The sequence below is a fragment of the Corvus cornix genome, chromosome 18 (assembly GCF_000738735.6).
Source record: "Corvus cornix cornix isolate S_Up_H32 chromosome 18, ASM73873v5, whole genome shotgun sequence".
NCBI classification, from domain to species: Eukaryota; Metazoa; Chordata; class Aves; order Passeriformes; family Corvidae; genus Corvus; species Corvus cornix.
This window is the reverse complement of record NC_046347.1, coordinates 5,134,797-5,154,114: the sequence shown is the minus strand read 5'-3', so window position 1 is coordinate 5,154,114 and position 19,318 is coordinate 5,134,797. Positions and strand designations below refer to the sequence as shown.

General features: G+C 48.8%; 1 protein-coding gene across 5 annotated transcripts in view; it reads left to right on the top strand.

Moving 5' to 3' along the window:
* TMEM94 (transmembrane protein 94) overlaps positions 1-17,810 on the top strand; it is a 49,061-nt gene extending 31,251 nt beyond the window's left edge. For all 5 annotated transcript variants that reach the window (XM_039562491.1, XM_039562492.1, XM_010407502.4 and 2 more), the window contains 18 exons: positions 50-365; positions 1,090-1,263; positions 4,506-4,608; positions 5,797-6,014; positions 7,220-7,401; positions 7,602-7,740; positions 8,365-8,480; positions 9,328-9,427; positions 10,836-10,944; positions 11,489-11,678; positions 12,206-12,283; positions 12,670-12,755; positions 13,211-13,292; positions 13,587-13,741; positions 14,013-14,107; positions 15,230-15,323; positions 15,565-15,735; positions 16,574-17,810. In XM_039562491.1, the coding sequence (XP_039418425.1) occupies positions 50-365; positions 1,090-1,263; positions 4,506-4,608; positions 5,797-6,014; positions 7,220-7,401; positions 7,602-7,740; positions 8,365-8,480; positions 9,328-9,427; positions 10,836-10,944; positions 11,489-11,678; positions 12,206-12,283; positions 12,670-12,755; positions 13,211-13,292; positions 13,587-13,741; positions 14,013-14,107; positions 15,230-15,323; positions 15,565-15,735; positions 16,574-16,646 (2,481 nt within the window). In that variant the 3' untranslated portion in view covers positions 16,647-17,810. The remainder of the gene's footprint in view (positions 1-49; positions 366-1,089; positions 1,264-4,505; positions 4,609-5,796; positions 6,015-7,219; positions 7,402-7,601; positions 7,741-8,364; positions 8,481-9,327; positions 9,428-10,835; positions 10,945-11,488; positions 11,679-12,205; positions 12,284-12,669; positions 12,756-13,210; positions 13,293-13,586; positions 13,742-14,012; positions 14,108-15,229; positions 15,324-15,564; positions 15,736-16,573) is intronic.
* Positions 17,811-19,318: the final 1,508 nt, after the last annotated feature.

Below are 19,318 nucleotides of genomic sequence, written 5' to 3'. Positions count from 1 at the left end.
AAGCTGTATTCATTGTAACCAATTAGAATTTCTCTGCCTGTTGGACCAGGTTGTTGGGGACAGCGAGGTGTTGGCTTGTGAGGCTGAAGACTTTGTGTGTGACTACCACCTGGAGATGCTCAGCCTGTCCCAAGACCAGCAGAACCCCTCCTGCATCCAGTTTGATGACTCCAACTGGCACATGCACCTGAATTCCCTCAAGCCTCTGGGCCTGAACGTGCTGCTCAACCTGTGCAACGCCGGCGTGACCGAGCGGCTGTGCCGCTTCTCCGACCACCTCTGCAACATCGCCCTGCAGGAGACTCACAATGCTGTGCTGCCTGTCCACGTGCCCTGGGGCCTCTGTGAGCTTGCCAGGCTGATAGGTGAGGAGGAACTGGATGAGCAGACACAGAGAAATCAGAGCTGTCAATAGACACTTAATCCTTAGAGAGCACAAGAATATTTCCCCAGTCCTGTTTGCTGAGGAGGTGGAAATTCAGAGCTGACTCTGTTGTTGTTTGGTTGCCAAAAGAGTTTATTAAAGAGATGGCTTTTGGCAAGTTCTGACGTTGTCAGCGCTATCCAAGGAACAAATGTCATCAAGCACAGTGCCAGCCAGCCCTGGCTCGGCTTCTTATTCTTCTGGTGTGAGTCTGCCAGTCTCATCAGGAGACAAAAATACCTGCTAATGAACAGATACCTGTCCTGTCTTTACAGTAGGGCTTTACAAGGAGTTTGGGGATAAATGGTGTACCTCAGCTATAGATGGGAAAATGGAGTCATAGGGGATGTAAGAGGTTAGAGGTAACACTAGGATTAAAACCTGGGAACTTGAACTCATTTCTGTGCCTGTCCTGCAATGTCACAGTTACTCTCTTCAGTGAACAAGAGCATGGACACTGTAATTACTAATCTAGTCCTTTTGAGTGTTTTTCATCCTAGATCTTGAGCCATATTTACGTGATGCACAATGAGCACAGCTCACCTGCCAGTTGCTGGGGAGGTGTCAGAATGAGCACAAAGTGGGTGGCACAGAAGCAGGAGAAGGGTCTTTTCTTTTGCATTGATTAGAGCCTAATTTTCCTCCTTCTTGTGTTCATGTTTCAGGTTTCACACCAGGTGCTAAAGATCTTTTCAAGCAGGAGAACTATTTGGCTTTGTACCGCTTGCCAAGTGATGAGATGGTTAAGGAAACCATCCTGGGGAAGCTTTCATCCATCACCAAGAGGAGACCACCCCTGAGCCACATGATTAACCTGTTTGTGAAGGACACCACTACCAGTAAGGCTGCCTCTTTCTTTGGGTACCCACTTGGCACAGGGGAGGCTTTTCCTTAGATAGCCCAGAAAATGTCATGCTGGAAGAGCCTGGAGTCCCTGTGGGTGATGGCCCTGCTCTGCCCATGGCCAGTGCAGATATGATTAGCAAACCTCAGTGAATCATCTGTGGTATACTGAGAGGGAGAATTCTTCCCAGCCTTGACTCACTCCAGAAACATAAATAATTAAAAAAATTATCTTAGATAGCACATAGTAGACCTGTTTTCTGGGACCAAATGGCAGTGCAGAGCATGGTATGGGTTTATTGAGCTTTTAATAGACTTTATGATGGTAGTGCAACTAATACTGCACAGGGTTGAATATCACTCTGGGTTTTAGTTAATAATGCTCATGGTTCTGATAAATCATAAACTATTATCTTTGTGAGTTGTCTGCACATTACATTGCACACTCCTATATTGCATAATAATAAGAAATCACAAAACTCCCATGCAAACTCACAGTCACCATAAATACAACACCTGAAGCCATGCAGACTTCTCTACTCTTTCTACTCCTTCCTACTCCCGTAGGAATGGGCTAGGATGGAAACGATGTACAGCTGGTTGAGGTCTTAAAGCACCTCAGAAAGGTTTAACAGCTTGCTTGTCAGAGCTCTTAGTCTCTTTGTAATTCCTTAAATTGTCTGAACTTGGCTCTCTGGAGTTGACATATGTTCAATATTGAATCTGAAATAGATCATTGTGCTGGCCAGAGTTTTACCAGGTTAACTGTCTTCTCTCACCCACTTCTTAAATTTTTATGTTTCTCTGGGAAGGAGCTTTTTCATTTGTTCTGATTGCTGCTATTTTGCCTTCATAAGCAGGAATTATTTTGATGCTGAGATTTTTAGTGTAGAGGAAAAACCTTTAATGTTGCCTCATTTCAACTCCTTATCCTCACTTTTAAACAGTTCAGGTTAGAGCCTGGAGCTCAGACGGATATGTGTGACCTGGATTATGCTGTCTAGAGTAAATTCTAAGAGGAGTTTTGCCAGTTGGGTTTAGTTAACTGTTGCAACACCTCTCACAAGGGGTCTTATCCCTTGAAACTTCCTAAAATGTTGCCATTTTAGAATCAGAAATACTGGATTGTGCAGGTAACATTGGGTGAAGTCAAACGGCTCTGTTTATGCAGAAGTCAGACCAGATGAACATAACTTACCTCTCTCCACACATTATTTGTGACTAAATCTTTGAATCCTCCCACTCCCATGACACGCTGCAGTCAAAGGGAGATACATAATAAATTCTACAGCTGTAGCAGAAATAGGAGGCAGCTTATCTGTATGTTCCCTTACTATTCCATTGAAATATGTGTCCCACCATCTGGCAGTGTTCATCCCAGATCCATAGTAACCACATGGAAATGAGGGGCTCACCGGCATCTTCCACGAATTAGAACGGCTCGATACCATCTCTGTCTTCCTTTGCTGGAGCTGCACTGCTCCCTTCCTTTTGCTCTGTCTCACTGGCACAGCTGGAGCAGTTTGGTTCTTCCCAACGAGTCCCAGCAGCCATCAATGCCTGGTCATACTCCCTGCCCTGTTGATTATTTTTTACCCCTTTTGCCAGAGAAATTCTGGCCTGAGAGTTCATGATTTGGGAAGGGAAAGGGCTGAGCTCATTTTACTGGCAAAGACAGCTCAGTGAACTCCTTGCAGTTTGTAATGTCTGCAGCCACTGCCACTTTCCCCTTAGCAGGGCTGTGGTGTGAGATTCTGGTGGGAATGAATGGGAAATGGGTTGCAGTTGCTGTCAGGCACGAATGTCAGTACATCTGTGCATGTGGTCATTGCAAGCTCTTGCTCTGTGTCCAGGACATAGGTTTTACATGGATAAACATCCCTTGTTCCTTCTTTCCTAGCAAGGACTATCTGACCTTAGGAGCAAGGTGGGAAGGATTAGGTGTTTATACAATAAAATTAACCAGAGCTCTGCACAATTGCTCCTTTGTGTCCCTGAGACAGGCTCCTTCTTTCACACACAGCTCTTATTCCTCTTGGAGGTTTGTTATGCTGATAAACTTGGCTTGTGATGACTATTTATAGCAAAAGCAGAGAGCTGCTATGTTTTGGAAAATCCTCCAGTGTTCCTGAAGGTCCCTGCCTGGTTTGTGTTGAGGGGATATTCTTGGCTCTGGATCTCACCAGCCAGTGTGAGCATTAGCAGTCAGCAACAATGCCTGCAAAGAAGCCTTTGGGCTCATTTTTCTTGGCAGTAGTTTTTTTTTTTTTGGGGTTTTTTTTCATTAGCTCAGCTTTGAAGCTGTTGGGGGCAAAGTCACAGAGCAGCTGGATGAGGGAAGGGAGACTCTACGTGCAGGAAATGTTAATGGGTCAATACAAATGAGAAGGAGCAGGAGGTGTGGAGGGGAGGCAGCCCCACATCCCTGAACTTGTGTCCTGTGCCTGGGACCTGCATCAGTGATGTCACACGCCTCTGAGACAAACCTTTTAACACCTCTGTCTACAAGAGGGAATAAGAGATTTTGAGTCTGTATTAAAAACTGAAAGAGGGGGAGAAAGAAAAACAGGACGAGCTGTGGTGTCCATTGATTTTCAGTTCTTCCCTAAAGACATGAGTTACTTTTGTAGAGTCTGTTATGTTGAACTTTTGACCCATCCTGATTTAACACATTTTCAGGGTGAAAATGTGAAACAGGCTGTTATGTGGCAGGTCACACTGTCAAATTATCTTCTGCTACTTGAATGAAAAGTATTCAAGAATAGCTCTTACCCTTCGGTTCCACGTCTGGCCTAAAACTGAATGTACTTTGCAGCGTAGGCAGACTTTGATCCGCGGCTCATCACTGGTATTTGTACTTTCATGACAAGAGGCACAAAGGAATTTCTCTTCTTCTGCTCTGTGGGATGCAGGAGCAAGATATTATCCCACCTTTATAGGAGCAGGATTGATACACAGGGTAAGGGGAGAATAGGAAGGGACTACATGGCTCGCATTTTATCACAGCCTTGTTTGAATCCACAGTTAGACAATGGGCAGCTGCAGGTGCATCATCAATCCTGAATACTTTCTTGGTGGAGACTGAAGACTTTCAGCAGAGGAAAAGGGGATATCTGGAATGCATCAAAGCATTTTGTGGGAACACTCATGTTTTAACAAATAAGGGAGCAGTTGGTGTGATATTCCCTTCCTGGGAGCTGTATGTGTGATGCTGACTCATTGTTCTCCTACACTTCAGGCACTGAGCAGATGTTTTCTCATGGGACAGCTGACATCATCCTTGAGGCCTGCACTGACTTTTGGGATGGTACCGATATCTACCCCCTCTCTGGCTCTGACAGGTGGGCAGCTTTCTCATTTGGGGCATTCAGGAGCTGCAGATGAAATGCAGAGGGAACCTGGTCACTCTGTTAAAATTCTTTTTGTGATGCTTGTTAAGCTTTTTAAGAGCTTCAAGTAGGTTATGAACAGGAGCCATCTCTGCTTGTAATTAATTGTTATCATAGCAATGTAAGAGATTAGACAGCAACAAGCACTCAGTTGGACTGTAAGAGCAAGCCACTTCATACTGTATCTGTTGGGATATTGTCCTCTTGTAAGTGGATTCTGACTGTACTGTGTAGTAGGACTGAATTATAATCAGGTCATGCTGGTGGTAGAGAATTTTTGTTGTTTTCCAAGAAAAATGTGTTGTCTTACATGAAATGGAAAATGATCAATTGTGCCTGAACCAGTCCACACACTGCATCACACCCTTGGAGTCCTGCTTCAATATCTGACAGTGTGTGCTGTATTTTCATCTACAGGCTGAATTGCTGTTCCTGTTGGCACAGCAGACCAGTAATGTTTGGTTTCACTGACTTTTCACATTGTTCTTCTAAATCTGCTTATCCTCAGGTGTGAAAAAACTCCCACTGATCTTTTTTGGAATACTGATCATGTTACAAGCAAATGAAACATCTGATATAAAGTCTAATTTGTTACCTTTGTGAATTCAACTTAGAGAAGGAACCTTACCTTATTTCAGTGACTCAGTATTGACTAAATACAGCTCCTGGGACCCAGACTCAGAAGGGGGATAGGAGAAAAATCTGCTACTGCAGCTATCTCTGCCATAGATCCTGTTGTCAGAGTTGTCAGTTCCCTCCTTGGTGTTTATCTCCCTACATATACATTATGTCTGATGAATTAAGCTGCTTCTGTCATGCAGTGAACTTCCTTGGAGTCATCTGGCAGCCTTATAGAGCATATTATATTAATAAGTGTATTCAAAGAGCTCCATGTTCATACCCATCAATCTGATGAGCAAACAGAAATATTCACCACTGCCCCTGTTGGAATATGTGTTCTTGTTGCCCTGCAGTGCCTGCAGCTTGGAGAATGCAGAAACAGTAGGGAAAGGCTTCTTCAGACTTCCTATCCACTCTTTGAGGAAGACATTTTTCCAGATACATGGAACTACAGCATACATTGTCAGAAACACGGCACATTTTTGCTAACTTTGCCTGTTTTTTCTCTCTTCCACATAGGAAGAAGGTGCTGGATTTCTACCAGCGAGCCTGTCTGTCGGGATACTGCTCTGCCTTTGCATACAAGCCAATGCACTGTGCCTTGTCCTCCCAGCTCAATGGCAAGTGCATAGAGCTGGTGCAGGTGCCGGGGCAGAGCGCGATCTTCACGTGCTGTGACCTCCCCGGGACCACTCCCATCAAACAGAGCAGCCGGAGGAACAGCTGGAGCTCGGATGGTATGTGTGTCTTCAGTCCTGGCTGTAACCAGATCTGCTGCTGGCCCAGGGGCTGGATCAGATCAGTCTAGAGCTGTAAGAACGTTGTTATTCAGAGTAGCAGATGGAAATTTGGAAGGAAGGGTTTCTGAAGTAGATGCGTTTTCAGAGGAAATAATGGTGTGGCAGCTGGTAGGGGTATTTCTAGTTAAGTTATTGAAGCTTGCAGAGAAATTCTCCTTGTGGGAAGTCTGTTTCTAAAGTGGGCTACTGAGAGTCAAGACTTCTGGGTGTTTCAGTACTTGATTTACTATTTGTCTGATTTTATGGAAATCACATGTGATGGGCTTTTCAAAGGAATGAAATTTGTGGTGCTATGCCACTATTATCCCTTGGTGGATTTTATTGCTGTAGTGAAGGAACTGTTTCCACTAGTGTGCTGTACATGTCCTTCAGAACAGCAGTGGAAACTGAGAAAGAAGCACGTACCATTACATAAATCCAGGAGGCTCTTTGGAAAACCAGTCTTAACCTCTTTCTGCCTTGGTCTCCCATCCTGTAAAATGTGACTAGCAGGGTTTCCAGCAGCTGGGGACAGTTGTGACTGTTTTCAGAACACTTTTGAGTCCCACCTGTGGCAAGCCTTGCAACTGTGTGAAGTGTTTTATTATTTTGTCCTTCATGCTGCATCCAGCCCCCATTCACCACAGGCTGATGTGGTGATGGTGAAGGAACCCTGTGAAAGAGCCTTTGGAGGCTCTTTGGAAGTGTCTGCAGGGAACATGATTCAATTCCTTTGCATCAGCCCCTCGTGCTCTGATGCCACTGTGCCTCAGCTAGACTCACCATGTTGTTTAGGCACAGTAGGATGTGTTTAAAATGCACATGTGAACATTATGCAGCACACATCCTTGACCTTTCTACCCAAATTCCTTGTGACTGATCCCTGCCTTTTATCTTTTTCCTTTCCACGCTTGCTGTTTCCCACTTGTGTTCTTGGTCTTGTGTGTGGGGATGTTCTGAAACCGCTGCTGTGACTGGGTATGCTGGGACAAATGGATGTCTCTTCATCTTTCCTCCTGTGTTTGTGTTCCTGCATGTTTCTGTGTGTGGATACCATGTCCTTGGGTGTCACCTTGGTGGCCTCCCTACCTCGTGTCCTTTGTCTGATGCACACGTGGCCCCTCTTGTGTCAATGTGATTGCGTGTTGTTTGCATGCCTGAAGAAGGGATTGGGGAAGTGATGGAGAAGGAAGACTGTATCCAGGCTCTGAGTGGACAGATCTTCATGGGAATGGTCTCATCTCAGTATCAGGCCCGCCTTGACATTGTCCGCCTCATTGATGGATTGGTCAATGCCTGCATTCGTTTTGTCTACTTCTCCCTGGAAGATGAGCTCAAAAGCAAGGTAAGCTGTCTTTGCTGAACCCCCTGACCTTGCATGGCCCCTCGTTGTCTGACTGGAGAATTTAGCTCCAGTGCAATCTAAGGTTAATCTGATTCAGCCCACTAATGAGTCCAGAAGGTACCTGTGCTCCAGTATGGCATCAGTCTGCAGTGCTCTGGCCTGGGCAGCCACCCTAAAACCCTTTGTCTGTTCACCCACAGGTGTTTGCTGAGAAAATGGGTCTGGAGACTGGCTGGAATTGCCACATATCCTTAACACCCAATGGTGATGTGCCTGGCTCAGAGATCCCCCCCTCCAGCCCCAGCCATGCTGGCTCTCTGCACGATGACCTCCACCAGGGTGAGAACTGTGCCTTGGCCACTCTGAATGCCATGTGTTTCCTGGGTGGTTCTTTTAAACCCATTCATAGGTTGCCGTGTCCACACCTGACACCTGATCCATCAGAGCTTTGAGCACAAAACTGGATGGGCCTCAGGTGCATGTGTGTGTAAGCAACAGCACTTGACATTTATAGCCTTTTCAGCCAGCCAGTACCAAGTTTTTGGAAACAGACATCCTTCTGTGCACCAGCTGCCATGAATTTAGGTCCTCAAGAGTGCTTCTGGTTCTTGCTGGGACCCTGGTCAATCCAGTGAAGGTCCCTTGCCTGTGCATTACTCTTTTTTTTCTTACTTCAGCTGGGATTTCTTTATTCTCTTCCCCTAGAAGGACAGCAGAACAGATAAAGTATCATGTCTCAAAAGAGCAGAGACTAGGCTCCCATATCTACCTCTGAACAGATTAGTCATCTAAAAATACTGCATTTTAGATGACTGAGTGGGAGATCTGAGTGTTGCTAACCCAGAAAATCAGGCCTCACGTTTCCTGGCTTCTGCAGCGCCACGTGCATGTCCCACGTGGGTGGCACAGGGGTGGCAGAGGCAGGTTTGTGATTATTGTTTATGCTGCTTCTCTCTGCTCCAGTTTCTCGAGATGATGTGGAGGGGCTTCTTCTGATGGAAGAGGAAGGGCACTCGGATCTCATCAGCTTTCAGCCAACAGACAGTGATATCCCCAGCTTCCTGGAGGACTGCAACAGGGTGAGGGCCCCTTTCCCTGTACACCTTGTACTGTTGTCATGGTCAGGAGTGTCACCTCATTAAGCCCAGAGGGAATTCCTCTTCGAAGCAGATTCACTGGTTTGTGTTGGGTCTCCTGATTTCCCTCACTCTCTTCCAGCTTGGTTATTTAGAGCCTGGGAAATCTGGGGTTCTCTTAGTTAGTTTCTTTTGCTGAAGAGCTCTTTGCTTTGGAGAACTGGAGGCTACTACACGTGGGGTAACCTTGAGAGCTGCACCTCAGTTCCTCTGGGTCCCATGGGCTGGGCAGGGTGTGGGAACATCCCCACTTTCCATGCAGACAGAAGAAACATTGTCCTCCAGCTGTGACCCACAGACTGGTGCTTCCCAGTGGTGAGAGTGTGAGACCTGTGTTCCTGCTTTATAAAGACCTCACACATGCTCAGCAGAGATTACAGGAATATCAGAGATACAGATTAAAAAAAAATCTATTAGGCCTGGTTTTAGAAGGCAAGAACCCTTCTTGCATTGCTGCAGGTTGATGTGGCTGCAATTGAAATAGATCCAGTTGCTGGGAGACAGCAGATGTGTCTGACTAGACTCTCCACACAGGCAAGAAGTCCTTAGAAATCCTTGAGCACAGGTTTGTCTCACTGACCTTACAAACCCTGAGGGCAAGCACAGGCAGCTTGGCAGGTCAATGTAGAACTTTATCAGAAAACTTTTGACAATGGCTCAGGAAAGCCAGTTCTGTCTGCAGGAACATGTATTTGCATAATTCTAGGAATCATCATTCTCATTTCAGCAGTTCCCTCTGAAATGCCTCTCCCTCACACTCCCTGCCTTATCTGTCCTTTCTCTTTTTCAGGCCAAACTTCCCCGGGGAATCCACCAGGTGAGACCTCACCTGCAGAACATTGACAATGTGCCTTTGCTGGTGCCCCTGTTCACAGACTGCACCCCAGAGAGTAAGTGGCCTTTCCTGCTCCTGTCCATTAATTCCTTCCCCAGCTCCTTGGTCTGGCTCATCCAAGAGTAGACATGGGTGAAAGGAAGGGGATACATTCCAGAAATCTAGGTCATATTGATATTAATTACCCTCTGTTGCTACCTGTGGGGAACCAGGTGTTAACTTAATTTTAGTGCAGCTGTTGCCCAGCTACTGAATTGGGCTGAGAACCACTCCTTTCAATTTGCATTCGTAAGAGACACAAAAGTAAACATCCAAAATGCTACTGCCCTTCATTAAATAAGTGTTATCAGTGTACCAGGAGACTTTGATCTCTGCTCACAACTGTTATATAACTCAGAAATCACTTCCCAGAAGAATTTTCCCTTGGCAGTTGCTGTTAACACCTTCTGCTGCTTTGCAGGTTTTGATTGCAAAAAACAGAAAGGACAAAATTTCTCCCTCTCTCTCTCTCTCTCTGAGGTATTATTTTATCTAAGAAAGGGGCTGAGTGCTCAGCAGGCTAATACCTGCCAAGTCTCCAGTAAAAGTGTGAAGCATCATTATGATTTGGCATTTTAGTACCTCTGGTCACAGTTTGCAGCATCTCAATCACGGTCCAGTCTGCCTTCACACTTAGTGCCCAAATTTCCTCGCTCTCTCTTTGACAGAAGTGGCAGCTCCCCACCTGACCCAACCCATCACTGTGCTGCAGGTCTCTGTGCACCAGGAATCTAGGGAAAGTGTTTACAAGGGAATCTGCAGAGGAGAGGCTTGGGGATTTTTGTCTGGAGCATTCTAGAAAATCCATGTACACACAGAGAGAGCACTGTGCATAGAGCTACAGAACTAAAATCAGATCAAACAGCAGCTTTGACTTAGAGGCCCCAGGGATGTTGATAAACATATTGATAAAGGGTAGAGGTGGTGGTGGGTGGGAGAGCAGGAACAGTGGCTGAGTGTGGCACTGCTTTTGGAGTGGTTTGTTACTCTACTCCTTTACACTTGCAGCAACACTAGTGATGTGCTGCTGAGCAGAGTTTGAAACACTATTTATTTTCAGTTTGAATGCTTCAGGTTTATTTCATTTCTGCTGTTTTCTAACAAGACCCTTTGATGCTGAAACTGTTTCATGCACCCAGGTTATACCTACAGCTCTGGTCTGAAAAATGCAAATCTCTGGGTCACAGTTCTCTGAACCACAGCTCAGTTCCTGCAGTGGCAGGTATACAGAGCACCTGGCCTGCAGTTCATTAACTGTCTAATTGTATGCTTTTGCTGTGGATCTCCCTGTACATGACTGGCAAGTATCAGCTGGGGCAGTTTTAAAAGATCTGTTAGTTATCCAGATTGGAAAGGGTGTGGAACACTGCATTTTTGGGTGCATAATGACATAACACACTATTGCTCCTTCTGTCCCTCTGCAGCCATGTGTGAGATGATCAAGATCATGCAGGAGTACGGGGAGGTGACCTGCTGCCTGGGAAGCTCTGCCAACCTTCGGAACAGTTGCCTCTTCCTGCAAAGTGATATCAGGTGGGGCAGGGTCTATTCATCCTCCAACTGCCTTTGCCTTGATCTTAGCAAGTACCCAGCCATGGGTCACACCACATCTGTGCATTGTGCAGGGAGATGCTCACAATTGCTCTGCCCATTTTTAGCTGCTTTTGTCTTCATAATGGAGATTTGGGGGTATTGGATGGGATGACTGCTTAGGGCCCTTGACACACAGAGGTATTTCCATGTCTGAAAGGAAGGTAACTCTCTTGCATGCTGGACTGTTGTGCCCCAAGTGGATTACAGATGCTTCCCATTGGGTGAAAGAGTGGAAACACCCCTCTCAATCTGCCAGTATGTTGACCTTGTGCCACAAACCCAAATATGTTCGTTATTTCTCTGTGGATAACTGAAAGTCTAGGGAGATTGATCCTAAATTCATGTCATAGCTCAGGCTTCTCTGCCTGAGCAAGGTGTACAGAGCATGGCACAGCACAGTGTGACCTTCCAAGCTGGACTGCAGTGAGACAGTTTCTCCTCTGGGATGAGGCCTTTCACCAACACCCCTGTGTTGTCCTTGCAGCATAGCCCTGGACCCTCTCTACCCATCCCGCTGCTCCTGGGAGACCTTTGGCTACGCCACCAGCACCACCCTGACCAATGGCTCAGAGGAGCTCACCCCGCTGCAGCTCTCAGGGCAGCTCAACAGCCTGCCCTGCTCCATGTCCTTCCGCCAGGAGGAGAGCACCAGCATCATCAGGCTCATAGAGCAGGTGAGCCAAGCAAGCCCCTCTCCCCTCTGCAAGGAGCACAGCCAGGAGCTCCCGCAAGCATTCTGCTTGAGGTGCCCACAGTGCTGCTAGCAGGAGCTTTGCTTGTGTCTCCTGGCCTTTGTTCAGGAAGAACAACAGGGAAAGTCTTCCTGCCTGACCCTCCTAGTCCAAGGTGTAGTGGATGGTTTGGGAATAGTGCCTTGTGGCAACAGAACATGAATATTGTTCATCTGGATGAAGTATAATCTTGCAGAGATCCCTAGCCAGACAACAATGCAGTGTTAGGGAGAAGTGTAACCCCAGAAAAGCCAAGAGTTTAAACAAACTTACCCCTTGGCTAAATTCTACCTTTCCTTCAGAACCTCTCCATGTAGGCAAGAGATCTTCCCTTTTTGCTTTCAATGTGTCCAGATCTTCTCCCCTCCCACTTCCCCTGCAGGCCACATGTTCTGCCCCTGCCTGCCAATAACTGCTCTTGGCTGGCAGCTGCTCCCAGCAGGGCTCTGAGGGCTTGTGCTTCCTTCCAGGCCAGGCATGCAACGTATGGGATCCGCAAGTGTTTCCTCTTCCTGCTGCAGTGCCAGCTGACCTTGGTTGTCATTCAGGTGAGTCCTGGCCTGGCTGGGGACAGTGTTTAACTCAGAGCACAGGAGGGCTCACGTGGATTTGGTTGGCTGCAGTGGGGCAGCCTCGAGAGAGGAACGTGGCCTTCAGTCAGGTTTACACAGCGCATTTGGGGAAGTTACAGATGGATGTGATCTCAGCCTGCACTGCCTCTGCTCCCTGACCCTCCTACATTTGCTTTCAAACACTTTTTCCCTGGAGACAAGCATCCCCTGCAGCTCCTGCCATGGGAACATATGGAGGGGCTGTGCAGTGGCAGTCCAGTTACCAGCTCATCCCAGTGTTTTGGGGGAAGACAGCAGCATTTTGGGTAACAAGTGTGTCCTAGCACTGCTCATGCTCTTCACTCTGGGTTGTTTCTGTCCAGTTCCTCTCCTGCCTGGTGCAGCTGCCACCCATCCTCAGTACCACAGACATCGTGTGGCTCTCCTGTTTCTGCTACCCACTGCTCAGGTGAGTCTGTCAGGGTGGAATCTCCTCCCACCCTGCACAGGATGCACAGACCAGTCTCTCAGCCTCACTGTGTCCATGCTAAAAGAAAGCTGACCACCCACAGCATGCTAAGAAGGCTGCAAGGATTATTCCAAGCACCTGCTTTGACAAGGTGCTTGGAAACAGTGACAGGAGCTGCTGTGTTAACCCTTGCCTTGTGTGATGGAGAGTCTGGGGTGTCAGGTGGAGGTCAGGGTACCACAGGTGGTTTTGTCTCCCTCATATATTTGGAGGTCACTTCTCTCTCTGTCTGCACCTGCCATGAATAACACTTTTTACAACATATGTAAAGATAAGTGCCAATGCTTCAAGCAGTCGGAGTAGGTTATTTGGGTTCAAATGTTAGACACAGATAAAAGCACAATATCTCTGGTGCCTGAACACGTTACTGAGACACTTAACTTGCCTTTCTCCAGTATCTCGCTCCTGGGCAAGCCTCCCCACAGCTCCATCATGACCATGGCAACAGGAAAAAACTTGACTTCCATCCCCAAGAAGGTAGGTGGCCCCTCAGATTTAAATTGTCCACGCATTTTTCTCTTCTGTTTTGTCCCAGTGTCTATGCATAGCTGAGGCCCTGTGCCTTCCTGGCTCTCTCAGTAAATTGATCCATGGCATGAGCCAGGAAGGGAATTCCCTGTTCCAGCATGCCCAGAGGGCAGATCCTCAGTGCAGCATCTCATCTGTACTACAGCTTGTCTTTTGCAGCCACTGATTCTCTGATGGTTCACGGGGAGGAGGTTGTACCAGTGACATGCCTATGTCATCCTCCTTCCTTTCCCTTATTCACAGACTCAGCACTACTTCCTGCTCTGCTTCCTGCTGAAATTCAGCCTGACCATCTGCTCCTGCCTCATCTGCTTCGGGTTCACCCTGCATGAGTCCTGCAAAGGGGTGAACACCACCAGCCTCAACCTCACAGCCTGCTCCTCCATCATGCTGCACAGGTGAGGAACTGGGCCTGGCACACACATCCTACTGCTCTTGCCCTTTCCAAGGAGGACTGATTCCAGTCCTCTAACAAGCTTCAGCCTCTTCCATGACCCCCCAGGGCTAAGTGCTCTCCCTGTAGCCCTGACAGCTACATCAGTGCCTGCTGATGATGTCCTGGTACCAGGACAGCCTGAGCTCACACAGATTCCTCAGCTGTTGGTGGAAACAGGTCAGACAGTTAAGTGCCCTCTGCTGACTTCTTTCCTGTGTCCTCTCATTCACTAGCAATGCTGATGGTGCTCCTGACTGGTTTGGGACATTTTCCAATGCTCTCCTGGTAGCCCAGAAGCTCACAGCTGGCCTGATTGTTTTACACACAGGTAAGTCCCTGTTCCCAGAACCCCATTCCCTGCTCTGGGGAAAAACTTGCATCCTCTGTCTCTTTCTTTGCCCCCTATGCCAAAGCACAAGCTCCCTGATAGAAGCAGACACTGCAGTGGCCTCACAGCACAGGCACAAATTCCCCTGTCTCACTAAACATTGCCCTGGCAGATTAAAGACAACGTTCTCAGAACTGATTCTGCTTCCTACCAGCTTGGTGAAGTGCTGGTTCTGTCCAGTCTCACCAGGAGAGCCAAATCCCTTTTGCCTTCTTGAAAGTTAGTAGCAGCACCTGTAGCTCTCCAAAAATATTCCCTGCCTCAAAAGTGTTTATATCCCTGCTGCTATTTTGTGAAGTACCCCATTGCCTTCCTCCAAAGGGCACTGGTGCAGCTGTGACTGTTTGAGAGCTGGAAGCCTTTTTAAACCCTCTGGAGGGGTGTGCAGCCAGCTCCTGGCTGATCCTCATCACCTGCACCCATTGCCTGGCAGAGTAGGTCCAGTTGCTCCCTGAGAACCCTAAAGGGTCTCTGCTCCCTGTCCCTCATGTCCATGGTGCTGGGCAGAGCATTGTGTGTTGAGATGTGCAGGTGTCCAGTCCAATGGAAGTGCTTCCTGATTTGATCTCCAGCTTTGGAAGGGGGGGGGGGGGGTTGCAGTACTTTTGTGTCCCTCAGACCACTAAGGCAAGGCAGGGGTGCTTTGCCTGGCAGCTGTTTGGAAGAGCCCAAGTGAAAGCTGAGCAAATGCAGACAGCTCTGGGTCTCTGGCTAAATCTCCCTCTGGGCTGGAGCTTTCCTTTGGTGCAGCCCTGGAACAAGAGCACACCCACCCTTGCCCCACTCCCCAGACCTGGGCCTTTCCCTGCTCTGTTTTAGCTTCTCAGGCTGTGAACCGACCTCCCAACAGTGAATAACTGTGTGCAGTACAACCCCTGCCCTTCCCCCACCTGCATTCCAGGGACTTGGCATTGCTGTGAGGAGCCTGGTCTGAAAGAGCCTTGAATGGAAGGTTGCTTCCAGGGACGTGAACCTCATATCCCTTAGGAGTAACAGGTGTTGATGTACCTTGTAAAGTGCTGTATCTGTGTGTGATGCTAAATAATCCCCTTTTCCCTGCAGTGTTCATATCCATCACCCACGTCCATCGCACCAAGCCCCTGTGGAAGAAGAGCCCCCTCTCCAACCGGTGGTGGACGCTCACTGTGGCTGTTGTGTAAGTACCCCCGGGCCCTGGAGAGGTGTTCCAGGGTGCTGGAGCAAGGAGGTCTCCAGGCCCACTCCAGCACCACTTTGCTGGTGCTGAGGAGAATAAAGTACATGGCAATTGATCTCCACTGCTGAACTGGTGAAGGGTCTCTGTTGTGAGCATTTCATCTGGGCCTGAACCCTGATCTGCAGATCCTGGGAAGCTTGTCAGGTCTGCTGAGATTTGCTCTGTCTGTTTTTAATCTTAGATTGCTGGGGCAAGTGGCACAGACTGTGCTGGACCTGAAACTCTGGGAAAACCTCAATTCTTCTTTGACATTTAACCACGTCTCCATCTCTCCGGTCTCATGGCTCCTGGGTTTTCTTTCCTTGGTCCTTGTGGTTATTATCAATGAGATAGTCAAGCTGCATGAAATCAGGTATGGGGGTTGAAGGGAGGATGGGGAGAAAGGGCTGGAGCCTCCTTCCAGCCTGGCCTTGAGCTGCAAAAAATAATGATGCCCAGGGAACAGGGTGGGGAACAAAAAGGAAGAGCTGATTGCATTGTGTAAATCACCTGGCTATTGTGTGCAGGCCCATGTTCCACCTCCCAGGGAGGAAGCGCAGGGGAGGAAGGAGGGTCAGAGAAGGGCAGTGGCAGTGATTAGGAGCAGGAAGGGAGAACAAAATTTCCTTATCTCAAACCAAAGGGAGGGAGGGAGCCAAGGTCTGTGCAACACAAGTATGGAATTGGGGAGGGCTGTTCTCTCCATCTTGTCCCATGAGGACAGAGAGGCATTGAATCACAGCAGAGGAAATGTGCCTTCACACAGAGCCTGGACTGTGAGACTCGTTTTCACGGGAAGTGGCTGAAGCCAAGAATGAGTAGCAGGCAGAGTGACTGGCTGTTCTTCCCTGCACCGGGAGCAGCCGGAGCTGGGAGTCAACGCTAATGAACATTGATTCAGGAAATGGGCTGGGGAGGAAAAGCAGCAGGGATTACAGGGAACCCTGATGGGGATAGAGACACCATCTCAGTTCCCGGGAAGGGTTTCTGGACCTTTCTGTGCTGTGTCTGGTGTCCCTGGAGATGGGATTTAGCTGGATGGGGTAGGACTGAGACCATGGGTTGCTCTCTGGATTTGATTCCCCTCCCAGGCTACCATAGGGCCCAGGCCAGGGGCTTCCCTGCTTCTTGGGACTGGCAGCTCAGGAGTGGCAGTGGGGCAGTCTTGCCTTTCACCCCTCCACATACTGACTCTCTTCTTTCTTCTCCAGGGTCCGTGTCCGTTACCAAAAGAGGCAGAAGTTGCAGTTTGAAACCAAGTTGGGGATGAATTCGCCATTTTAAAAGCACCCAGCTCAAGTTCCCTGGAGCCAGGGCCAAACAGCCACCAGGAGAGTGGCTGCACCAAAGGCTCAGGGAGTTTTCCCTCACACATGCAAACCTGACAGCCTCCTGGCAAAACTACATCTGCACCTTCCCAGGCCCCAGGCAGGGATCCCCCCACAGGTATGCAGCCCCTCCCCAGCCTGCCAGGTACCCTCACGGGAGCCTGCAAGCTCTGGTGCCTGTTCTGGCTGCTCCTCCTTTATTTATTTATTGCTAGAGGTATTTGTTAGTATCATGGTGATGCTAAAACGAAGCGACTCCTTTCCTCTTTGTGAGCAGATGGGTTTCCTGGGCCTGTCAGGAGAATCTGGAACCAGTAGGGCTGCTGAAGCAGGAGATCTCTATTGAAACCCGTTTTGTTTTCCATCTCTGCCTGCCCTCCGTGTGTGCGTGCCTGTGCATGCCCTCCCCGCCTCCCTGCCCTGTGTCCCGGGGCAAAGGAGCCATCCCTCTTGCAGTCCCAGGAGTGCTGGGAGCTCACATTCCCGAGGGGACAGTGGAGAGGGTCTCTGGACAGCCGGGCTGAGCCAGCCCTGCCCTCTAGTGTCGTTGTCACAGCTTTGTGCTGGCTGTGTCGGAAGAGGGATGAGACAGGGCTTTGGGAAAAGCTGCCTGTGATCCTCTGGTCTGGTGCAGAGGGAGGGCAGCTCTGCCTGCCTGCAGGGAGCCAGCATGGCTCAACTTCCTGTAGCCCTGTTGAACCAGCTTTTAGCTTCTTTAACAACCCCCAGAGAGGTTTTATAGCTGTTCTCCTGCTTGTGATCCGAATTGCTGTTCTGCTTCAGTAATGTGCCTGCTTGAGAGAGCCACAGCTCCAGATAAAGCCTGAGCCCTGCCTATCCCACCCTAGATGGAGGGGATGTCTTTCCAGGCAGGATATCTGCAACTTGCAGTTGTGACTAATACAGAGCTGGTGAATGGCTCCTTTCCCAATCCCAGGATTGTGCTGCATCCAGTACTTGCTCTCCAAGGCACAGGGAACCCCCCAATCATATCTGTCTGTGATAGTGCTGGGAAGTCTCTCCCCTCTGTGCTAATGCCTTCACACAGAACCACAGAATGGTTTGGGTTGGAAGGGGCCTTAAAGCTTATCTCATTCCACCCCCTGCCACGGGCAGGGACACCTTCCTCTACCCCAGGTTGCTCCAAGCCCTGTCCAACCTGACCTTTAACAATTCCAGGGATTGCCACAGCCTCCCTGGGCAACATCTGCTCAATGTTTTTCTGGAGGTCTCTTCCTTTGCCTGGAGAGACCCTCCCCTGAGGGCTGCAGCCAGCTATCATCTGCCCCAGTGCAGCACACAAGCTCCTGAGCTCTGACCAGACCCTGTCTGTACTGGGAGCACTGGTGCCCTTGTGGGCTGACAGCCAAGGGCCACGCAGGAGCACACAGGCTTGGCTGCCAGAATATTTGCAGCTCATGGAGATGTTGACTCTAGTTCTAAACACTGACTAAAGCTGGTAAATCCTAGCCCTGTTTTTGGTCCCAACATTAACACTACAATATTTGGCTGTTACTTCCCCTTTGGTAGCTGAGATTAACAATTGGCAGCTGGTCCCTCCTGGGCAGGCAGGGAGCTGGCTGGAACCCCCAAGCTCTGCTCTGCTGCTCCACCTCGTCTTCCTCACTTTTCAGCATAACCAGAGAGCACGGACACGTCTGAGTGTCTCTAAGCAATACCCTCACCCTGCTGTGGGGCTGGTAGAGGAGCAGAGCTGGGTACAGCCAACCCCTGAACTCTGGGGACACACTGAGGATGCTGGAGGGGGGCAGCTGGGGGTGTTCCAAGCCCTGAACCCAGTTCCTGCAGCTGGGGAGATCCCGTGCTGGCAGGATTGCATGGGATAGGGAGCCAGCAGCTCCCTGGGGAAGCACAGGGCTGCTCCCCTGCACCACAGCAGTGTCTGCCCAGCTTTGCCAGCCAGGCTGGACTGTGCCCTCACTCCCCTGGCACCTGCAGGGCTCAGGGAGAACAGGCTGCACTAACAGGTGGCACTAAATGCCAGCTCCAGATCTGTGACACCTGGCCCCTGAGAAATCAGCTTTCCTTCCTGATGCCAGGGTTGGATCACAAGTGGGATATGATCTCCTCTGTGACAGAGCTGAGCTGCAGTCAGAGGCAGCACAGGGCTGCTCACTGCTGTCCCAACTTTCTCCCCACCCAGACCTCAGCTCTTGCCCTGTGCCATGAACTGTTGTAGGTGATAAAAGGCAGCAGATTCCAGGGCTTCCTGCTGGCCACACCTTCTGCTGGAGGAGGCACCTTCAAGGTTTCCTCCTCTGGGTGATCACAAATGTTTATTTTCCTGCATCCTCCTTCCCCTGCTAGACTTGGAGGGAGCTAAAGTGTATGAATGGAACCTTTTGGATGGTCTTGCCAGTGCCACCCTTCCCTCAGCCATTGAAGTGTCCAAGGGTCAGGGTGTACGGCTTCAGAAGGAAATTTCCTACATCAAAATGTTTTTAAATGCTGTATATTTTATATTAAATTTTTGGGATGTATGTAAAAATATTTCATTTGTATTAAAACTTGTAAATTGTATAAAAAAGAAAAAAAAGAAACAAACCCAGACCCACAAGCATCCAGTATATGAATGGCAATAAATGATTGTCTTGGATAACACACCCA